Source organism: Mobula birostris, chromosome 20 (assembly GCF_030028105.1).
Source record: "Mobula birostris isolate sMobBir1 chromosome 20, sMobBir1.hap1, whole genome shotgun sequence".
Taxonomy (NCBI): Eukaryota; Metazoa; Chordata; class Chondrichthyes; order Myliobatiformes; family Myliobatidae; genus Mobula; species Mobula birostris.
Window position 1 is genome coordinate 58,211,322 of NC_092389.1, and position 10,751 is coordinate 58,222,072.

Genomic DNA, 10,751 nt, shown 5'->3' on the forward strand with positions numbered 1-10,751 from the left:
GTACAGGTCGGATCTCCCCCAGAAGAGGCCCCAGTGATCCAGGAATCTGAAGCCCTGCCCCCTACACCAGTCTGTCAGCCACACATTAATACGCCTGATCATCCTATTCTTGCGCTCGCTAGCATGTGGCACAGGCAGCAATCCTGAGATTACTACCCCAGAGGTCCTGCTTTTGAGCTTCCTACCTAACTCCCTGAATTCTCTCTTCAGGACCTCTTCCCTTTTTCTACCTGTGTCATTGGTACCAAGACTTCTGGCTGTTCACCCTCTCCCTTCAGAATACTCTGCACTCGATCCGAGACATCCCGTATCCTGGCACCTGGGATGGAACACACCATGCGGGTATCTCTATGAGGCTGTCAGAACCTCCTGTCTGTTCCCCTCACTATGGGATCCCCTATTGACAACCGCATTCCTCATCTTCCTCTTTCTCTTCTGCAGCACGGAACCAGGCTCAGTGCCGGAGACCCGATCGCCATGTTCGTCCTGTCAGGTCATCCCCTCAATCGTATTCATAACGAGAAACATATTACTGAGGGGTAAGGCCACAGGGGACACCTCCACTACCTGAGCTCTTCCCTTCACTCTCCTGACCGTCACCCTCTTATCTAACTCCTGCAGCCTCGGGGTGACTGACTCCCTGTAGCTCCGCTCCATCCCCTGTTCACTCTCTCCAATAAGCTGTAGGTCATCGAACCGCAGCTCCAGATCCCTAACACGGTCTCTCAGGAGCTGTATCTCGGTGTACCCCGTGTGGATGAGGCCATCAGGGAGATGGACAGTGAATGTAGGTCTGGGTAGGAGACAGCCGGAGAGACTACATTTGCTGACCCCGACAGTATCATCCCCAGGGTACTGAAAGCCTGTACGAGCCTGCTGTCTGGTATTTTGGTGCACCCTGACAATCTGAGACCGAGTCAGGAAAAGATGTGGAATAATTCCTGCCTTGGTCCTTTACCCAGTATGGTAATTATCTGAACTTAATGACGACAATCACTACAGACCAATTGCCCTCACACCTCATATGATGAAGGTGATGCAGAGGCCGGTCCAGACTTACCTCGGATCCTCTACAGTTTCCCTACCAACCTCAGGAGGGAGCGGATGATACCATCATCTCCCTGTTGCAACGAGCTCACTCCCACCGGGATGATGCTGCTGGCATTGTGAGAGTCACTCTTTTTGATCTCTTTAATGTCTTCAATAAAATCCAGCCACGTTGTCTGAGCAAGGGTGGGTGTAGACAAATTCACTATCTCCTGGATTACTGCCTTCCTGACAGATAGACCCCAGTCTGTACCGCTGGGTGGTTCTCTGCCTGCGGTGGAGGTGGGTGGCACTGGAGCCCCACAAGGGACTGTCCCGTCTCCGTTTCTGTTCACACTGAACGCCTCAGACTTTCAGTGCAACTCTGAGTCTGGCCACTTAAAGATGTTCTCTGATGGCTCTGCCGTAGTTGGGTGCATCAGAGATGGGCAGGACTCGGGGTACAGAGGGCTGGTTTAACAGGATTGTGGAATAGTGAGGGAAGAATCAACTGCTCCTGAACGTGGTCAAAACCAGGGAAATGGTGATAGATTTTAGGAGGAAGAGGACTGTGATGAGTCCTGGGTACATTCTGGGAGAAGAAGTTGCGATGGCGGAGGAGGACAACGACCTGGGTGTTCGCCTCGGCTAGAGACATGACTGGAAAACCAACACCAAGGCTGTTTAAAAGAAGGGGATGAGCAGACTCTATTTTCTAAGGAAGCCGAGATCCTTGAACACGTGAGGCAGGATGTGGCAGATCTTTTACCAGTCTGTTGTAGCGAGTGCAGTCTTCTTCGCTGCTTTACGTTGGGAAAGAATAATAAACTCATCAGAAAGGTTGGATCCATCCTTGGCCACAACCCCGACTCTTTCGAGTGAATGTTGGAGTGGATGTCACTGATCAAACTGTTATCGATTCTGGACAACCGGAACATCCTCTCCATGACCTACTGAATAGGCAGCAAAGCCCCCGACCCCTTTTGAACAAACTCACTCAGCTCCGCCCTCACAAGGATCGTAACAAAAATCTTCTGCGACAGGTGAATACACATCATAGTTCAATAGTCTCTGCATTGTTGTTTCAAACATTATTATTGCACACTGATACAGTGTTATTGTGTATATTATTATTCTTCACTTTATTTTCAGTAAAGTCAGCCCGCTGCTTGCTGTGCTTTTAGATGCTGCCGCTGAAACGAATGAATTTCCCACTCGGAATCAATAGAGTATTTATTATTATTATTATTCTCCAGCCCTTTATCTCTCAACAATCAACTTCCCAGCTCTTTACTTCACTCCTTCCCCTCTCCCGGTTTACCCTATCACCTCACCTGCCCCACATTCTGACTCCCTCCCTTCCTTTCCAGTGCTGAAGAATGGTCTGGGTCTGAAAGGCCGACTGTTCACTTCTCTCCATAGTTGCTGTCTGCCTCCCTGACTTTCCTCCAGCATTTTCCGTCTGTTGTTTTGGATTTCGGCATCTGCAGATTTTCTTCCGTTTGCTCACACGCGCATGCGCAGAGGTATGAGGTAAGCCCAAATATCGCGCATGCGCTCCGTGGTCGAGAGGCTCGCAAAGACCGGCCGCAGGTAGGAGGGGTCTCCGGTGGGGAATTAATCAGCGGCGTCTGAAACGTGATTGACGGGCTATTACTGTGAGCTGCTGGCGCACTGGTCCTGCACCCCAGGACAGTCCCGGTCCGTTCCCTCTTTCTCAGCCCCACGATCCGCACCCAGTGCCGCCAGGCTTTCGGCTAATGAGCGGTGGGCCGCCGCCGTTTCTGCGGCGCATGCGCATCGCTTTATTGTTCGGTGGCTGACAGACAGGTTTCTCGATCGTGGGGCCTTCTGGGTAAAGAGGCAGCCATGGATGATACTACCAAGCGTTGTTCCCGTACAGTCGAAGGAAATGGGAGCGAGTGTATCTCCCAAACACTGCCGTGTTTCAGCTATGTAAATCTGAGGATTAGTAACTCGGAACAAAAATATAGTTCCCAGTTAATCTCGGTTGAAGAGTTTACCTTCCAGTCAGTGAAAATGTCAATTAGAGCTGTATGGAATTAAAACCTTCCGTCAGATTTAGTTCTCTCCGAGTAAATAACGATATGAAACACCTTTGCCTCGATGACAAGTGACTTGTGGCTTTTATATCACAAAAGTGCCGCACTCCAATGAGAATAGCCACTGCCCTCCACTTTATATTAATTGGCATTGCCATCGATGGGTTCCTCACTGTCAATCAGCTGGTGGGAGGCGATCCAAATAATTAGTAAATCTCCAGGATCATACATGTGGAAACAAGTGCTCTTTGTAGTGTTGTGGAGCATGGCCAGAACTTGAAATAATACCAAATGACCGAGACATATTGAGCCAAGTTTTAGGTTGACTGAAGTCAGAAATAGCCCATTCTCACACAGACAGGAATACAGTCAGAGAATTTGATGGTCAGTCAGAATGTCTGATCCGTGCCTTGTTCGCAGATGAGTGCATATAGAAACATAGAAATCTACAATATATTACAGGCCCTTCGGCCCACAGTGTTGTGCCGTCCATGTAACCTATTCTAGAAACTGCCTCGGATTTCCCAACCGCATTGCACTCTGTTTTCCTGAGCTCCATGTACATATCTAACAGTCTCTCAAAAGACTCCATGGTATCTGCCTCTACCATCATCGCTGGCAGTGCGTTCCATGCACCTACTACTCTCTGTGTGAAAAACCTACCTCTGACATCCCCTTTGACCCTACTTCCAACACCTTAAAACTATGCCCCTCGTGTTTGCCAATTCAGCCTTAGGAAAAATGTCTCTGGCTATCCACACAATCAATGCCTTTCATCATCTTATACACATCTGTCAGGTCACCTCTCATCTTCCATCGCTCCAAACTTCACTCAACCTATTCTCATAAGGCATGTTCTCCATTCCATGCAACATCCTTGTAAATCTCCTCTGCAGTCTTTCCACAGTATCCACATCCTTCCTGTAATGAGGTAACTGTACTGTGTGGGTTTTAAGAAAGTCTTATATAGCTGTAACATTACCTTACCGATCTTGAACTCAGTTCCATGGTTGATGAAGGCCTTCTTCACAACAATGTCAATCAGCACTGCAGCTTTGGGTGTAAAACTGACATGGACCACAAGATGTCACTGATCCACCACATTGTCAATAGTCCCAACATAATATTGTATTCTGTCTTCAAATGTGATGCACCAAAATAAACCACAGCACCCTTATCTGGGTTGAACTCCATCTGCCAGTTCTGCATCCTATCTGCATCCTGCTGTGACCTCTGGAGAACTGTCCAGACTCTTCACAACACCCTCAACTTTTGTGTCATCAGCACCCTTCTCCTTCCTCATCAAGATCATTTATAAACATCACAAAGAGAAGGAGTCTCAGAACACATCCCTGTGGAACACCACTGGTCACCGTCCTCCATGCAGTATACATACCACCTACAGCCACCTTTGGCTTCTGTGGGCAAGCCAATTCTGGATCCACAAAGCAAGGTCTGCTTGGATCCTTGCCTCATTACTTTCTGAATGAGCCTCGCATGAGGAATCTTATCAAAAGTCTTACTGAAAGCCATGTACACTACATCCAATGCTCTACCTTCATCAGTGTGTTTTGTTACATCCTCAAAGAATTCAGTCAGGTTTGTAAGGCATGATCTGCCCCAGACAGAGCCATGCTGACTATCCCACGTCAGATTATGCTTCTACAAATGCTCATAAATCCTGCCTCTCAGGAGCTTCTCCAACAACTTGCCCTCCACTGAAGTAAGAACCACTGGTCTGTAATTTCCTGGCTTGTCTCTACTCCCTTTTTTGAAAAGGGAAGAATGTCTTCTAATCCTCTGGTACTTTTCCTCTCCCTATTGATATGCAAAGATCATCGCCAGAGGCGCAGCAATTTCCTCCCTCACTTCTCACAGTATCCTGGGGTTGAGTACCCCCAACTTGTGTTGAAGTTGGTAAAATTGTGATGCCAGGATATCATATAGAAACATGTAAAATTATGGAAGGAATAGATAAGACAGAGGCAGGAAAGTTGTTCCCACTGGTAGATGAGACTAGAACTAGAGGACATTGCCTCAAGATTTGGGGGAAGTTGGGATGGAGATGAGGAGGAACTGCTTTTCCCAGAGAGTGGTGAATCTGCAGATTTCTCTGCCCAATGAAGGAGTGGAGGCTACCTCAGTAAATATATTTAAGACAAGATTGGATAGATTTTTGCGTAGTTGGGGAATTAAGGGTTATGGGGAAAAGGCAGGTCGGTGGAGATGAGTCCATGGCCAGATCAGCCATGATCTTATTCAATGGCAGATCAGGCTCAAAGGGCCAGATGGCCGACTCCTGCTCCTATTTCTTATGTTCTCACCACAGACTGAAATCTCTCCTGAAATATTGTCCTTCACCCATTGATGTCTTTTGCAAATATCTTTACAGGTTTGAAATGGCAGAACACTTGTGTACGGGAATCTCAAACACAACAACAAATCAGTTTTGCTGTCTGGATATTTAAGGAGCGACCAAATTTATTCTTTGCAACACCAGCACATCTGGTGTTGATTCTTGGAGGTGAAGAAATATCTCATCCCACCTGGTAATGTATTCTGTCTCTGAGATGAAGTTTTCTGTTTTTACTCTGTGAAATTCACTGGAACCGGGAGCTGAGAACACTCCAGCATATGTTCACTGGAGATCAGTTCTTCAACTGCATCAATTGTACAAGGGATTCAAACGTCTGACTTTCTGAATTGCCAGAGAATTGTTCGCAGTAGATATCATTCTCCTTCTCTCAGTGTGGAAAGAGATTCACTCACAGGCTACCCGCAGACACGCCAGTGAGTTCACAGTGGGGAAAGGCCATTCACCCGCTCTGTGTGAGGGAGGGGAACCACTCAGTCATCCAGTCTGAAGATACGTCAGCAAGTTCACACCATAGTGAGATGCTCCACCTGTTCTGCAAGCGGGAAGCCATTCTGTTATTGATGCTAAAGGTATATCAGAAAATTCACCAGTGAGAGGACATTGACCTGCTCGGACGGTGGGAAGGCATTCACACACTCAACCACGCCACAGTGACACCAGCGAGCTCACACTGGACAGAAGTCATTCGCCTGCTCTGAATGTGGGAAAGGGTTCACTCAATCATCTCAACTGAATGAACACCAGCTCGTTCACACTGAAAAGATGCCGTTCACCTGCTCAGACTGTGGGAAGGGATTCACTCATTCGTCCACACTACATAGGCACCAGCGAGTTCACACTGGGAAGAGGCCATTCACCTGCTCAGACTGTGGGAAGGGATTCATTCAGTCAAACGACCTGCTACAACATCAGTTAGTTCACACTGGAGAGAGACCATTCACCTGCTCAGACTGTGGGAAGGGATTCAATCAGCGTTCTCAACTCCAGACACATCAGCGACTTCACACTGGGGAGAGGCCATTCATCTGCTCAGACTGTGGGAAGGGATTCATTCGCTTTTCTGCACTACAGAGTCATCGGCGAGTTCACACTAAGGAGAGGCTATTCACCTGCTCAGACTGTGGGAAGGGATTCACTCACTCGTCCAATCGACAGAGACACCAGCGAGTTCACACTGGGGAAAAGCCGTTCACTTGCTCTGAATGTGGGAAGGGATTTGCTCGGTCATCTGAACTGAAGGTACATCAGCGAGTTCACACTGGGGAGAAGCCATTCAGCTGCTCTGAATGTGGGAAAGGATTCATTCATTCATCTCAGCTCTTGAAACACCAGCAAATTCACACTGGTGTGAAACCATTCATCTGCTCTGAATGTGGGAAGGGATTCACCGATTCAGCTCATCTGAAAGAACATCAGTTTGTTCACACTGCGGAGAGACCGTTCACCTGCTCAGACTGTGGGAAAGGATTCATTTGGCATTCTCATCTGCTGACACACCAGTTAGATCACACTGGGGAGAAACCATTCACATGCTCTGAATGTGGGAAGGGATTCACTTGGCAATGTCAACTGAAGGAACATCAGCAAGTCCACACTGGGGAGAAGCCATTCACTTGCTCTGAATGTAGAAAGGTATTTTCTCGGTCATCTCAACTGAAGATACATCAGCGAGTTCACACTGGGGAGAGGCCGTTCAGCTGCTCTGAATGTGGGAAAGGATTCATTTCTTCATCTCAGCTCTTGAAACACCAGCGAATTCACACTGGGGAGAAACCATTCATCTGCTCACAATGTGGGAAGGGATTCACCTATTCAAGTCAGCTGAAAGAACATCAGTTTGTTCACACTGCGGAGAGGCCGTTCACCTGCTCAGACTGTGGGAAAGGATTCATTCGGCATTCTCAACTACTGACACACCAGTTAGATCACACTGGGGAGAAACCATTCATCTGCTCTGAATGTGGGATGGGATTCACCCATTCAGCTCAACTGAAGGAACATCAGCGACTTCACACTGGGGAATGGCCATTCACTTGCTCAGTTTGTGGGAAGGGATTCACTCGGTCATCTCAACTGAAGGTGCATCAGCGATTCCACACTGGGGAGAAACCTTTCAGCTGCTCTGAATGTGGTAAGGGATTCACTCGGTCATGTCAACTGAAGCTACATCAGCGAGTTCACACTGGGGAGAAACCATTCAGCTGCTCTGAATGTGGGAAAAGATTCACTGGGTCATCTCGACTGAAGGTACATCAGCGAGTTCACACTGGGGAGAGGCCATTCACGTGTTCTGAATGTGGGAAGGGATTCATTGAGTCATCTCAACTCAAGAAACATCAGTTTGTTCAACTCGGGGGAGGCCATTCAGATGCTCTGAATGTGGGAAGGGTTTTGCTCGGTCATTTCAACTGAAGGTACATCAGCGAGATCACACTGGGGAGAGACCATTCAGCTGCTCTGAATGTGGGAAGGGATTCACTCTGTCATCCAAACTTGTGAGCCACTACCGAATTCACACGAGGGAGAAACTCCTCACCTGCTCAGATTGTGGGAAGGAATTCACTCGGTCGTCTGAGTTTAAAATACATCAGCGAATTCACACTGGGGGGTGCCACTCACCTGTTCTGAATGTGGGAAAGGATTCACTTAGACAACTCAATTAAGACTATAAGATATAGGAGCAGAAGTAGGCCATTCGGCCTTTCAAGGCTGCTCCACCATTCAGTCATGGGCTGATCCAATTCTTTCCAGTCATCCCCACTCCCCTGCCTTCTCCCCATACCCTTTGATGCCCTGGCTAATCAAGAACCTATCTCTCTCTGGCTCATATGCGCCAAATGACTTGGCCTCCACAGTTGATTGTGGCAACAAATTCCACAAATTTACCACCGTCTGAGAAAAGTAAGTTCTCCTCATCTCCGTTCTAAATGGATGTCCTCCAATCCTGAAGTTGTGCCCTCTTGTCATAGACTCCCCTCCCATGGAGAATAACTTTCCCATATCTAATCTGTTCAGAGCTTTTAACATTCAGAATGTTTCAATGAGATTCCCCTTCCGACCACCGTTCTCCTGAACTCCGGGGAATACAGCCCAAGAGAAGACAGATGCTTCTCGTATGGTAACTCTTTCATTCCTGGAATCATTCTTGTGAATCTTCTCTGAACCCCCTGCAATGTCAGTACATCCATTCTAAAATAAGGAGCTCACTGCTCCCAATACTCCCAAGTGTGGTCTCATGAGAGCCTTATAGAGCCTCAACATCACATCCCTGCTCTTATATTCTGTACCTCGAGAAATGAATGCCACCATTGCATTCACCTTCTTCACCACCGACTCAGCCTGGAGGTTAACCTTTAGGGTATCCTGCACAAGGACTTACAAGTTCCTTTCCAGCTCTGCATTTTGAATTCTCTCCCAATCTAAATAATTGTCTGCCTGTTTATTTCTTTCACCAATATGCACGACCATACACCTTCCAACATTGTATTTCATTAACTACTTCTTGGCCCATTCCCTGAAACTATCTAAATCTCTCTGCCGGCACTCTGTTTCCTCAGCACTACCTGCTCCGCCACCTATCTTTGTATCGTCGACAAATTTTTCCACAAATCCATTAATCCAATAGTCCAAGTCATTGACATACATCATAAAAAGCAGTGGTCTCAACATCGACCACAGTGGAACTCCAGTGGTAACTGGCAGCCAGCCAGAATAGGATCCCTTTATTCCCACTCTGTTTTCTGTTGATCAGCCAATGCTCCAACCATGGTAGTGAATTCCCTCTAACTCCATGGGATTTATCTTGCTAAGCAGCCTCATGTGCAGCACCTTTCAAAGGCCCCTGAAAATCCAAGTATACCGCATCAACTACATCTCCTTTGTCCACCCAACTTGTAATTTCCGCAAAGAATTGCAGTAGGTTAGTAAGGCAGGATTTTCCTTTCAGGAAACCACGCAGGCTTTGGCCTATCCTGTCATGTGCCTCCCAGTACTCCGTAATCTCATCCGTAACAATTGATTCCAGCAACTTCCCAACCACTGAAGTCAGGCTTTCAGGTCTGTAGTTTCTTTTCTGCTGCCTCCCACCCTTCTTAAATAGCGGAGTAACATTTGTAATTTTCCAGTCATCAGGTACTATGCCAGAATCTATCGATTCTTGAAAGATCTTTAGTAATCCCTACGAAATCTCTGCAGCTATTTCCTTCAGAACCCGAAGGTGCATTCCATCAGGTCCAGGAGATTTATCCACCCTCAGACCTTTAACCTTCCTGAGCACCTTCTCAGTTGTAACTTTCACTGCATGTGCTTCACTTTCCTGACACTCTTGAATGTCCGATATTCAGTACTGCAGATGTCTTCCACCGTGAAGAATCATGCAAAATACGCATTCAGTTCCTCTGCCATCTCTGTGCCTCCCATCACAATATCTCCCTTGTCATTTTCTATTGGTCGTATATCTATTCTCAACTCTCTTTTACCCAGTGGCAGCCATCCTTTAGCCAAGTTTCAGGTTTGGCCACAACGTCATATTGCCAATCTAGCTGAGTTTCAAGACCATCCACTTTATTTCTTATGCTGCGAGCATTCAAATACAGCTCTGTGTGGTGCCCCCTCTCCAAACCTGTCATGCTACGTTTTGGAGGACAGGAACCCCCGAACTTGCCGGAAAGTCTGAGGAATGGAAATGAAACTTAACTGAGAAGATGTTGGGACATGAAAATGCATTTTGGACCGATGAGGCTGATGTTTGTTACTCCAGGATTACTTACAACACTATTGGAGCGACCAAGGATACCCCTTTCTGAGAGAGGTCTTGCCGGTCATCCGGTATTGAATGAACTCCGCACGTATACATAGGGGAGAAACTGTACAACTGCTCAGACTGCGGGAAGGAATTCACTCAGTCATCTCAACTGAATGAACATCAGCGAGTTCACACTGGGTAGAAGCCGTTCACGTGTTCCAACTGGGAATGAATTCACACTTTCATCTCGCCTGACTGCACACCAGACTGTTTTCAGCAGTGAGAGGACGTTGTCCTGCTCAGACTGTGGGAAGGCATTCACACACTCATCCACACTGCAGAGACAGTGGCGGGTTCACACTGTGGTGAGGGTGGTCACCTGCTCTGAATGTGAGATGGGTTTCAATCAGTCATTCATCCTTGTGTCACCCTGCCGGGCTTTGACCCATCGTTAATCGGAGAGATCAGAAGCTTGAGAGGACGGAATTCACTCAAGTTCGCCAATTGAGCATTAAAGGCAGTGGTTTCAGGGCAGGTTATT

General features: G+C 47.3%; 1 protein-coding gene across 1 annotated transcript; it reads left to right on the plus strand.

Moving 5' to 3' along the window:
- Nucleotides 1-6,133: 6,133 nt before the first annotated feature.
- On the plus strand, nt 6,134-10,530 carry LOC140185291 (uncharacterized). The gene is given in 2 exon segments (XM_072238675.1): nt 6,134-7,819; nt 7,822-10,530. Coding segments are annotated over 2 exon segments (1,899 nt in total). The 5' UTR covers nt 6,134-6,228; the 3' UTR covers nt 8,130-10,530.
- Nucleotides 10,531-10,751: the final 221 nt, after the last annotated feature.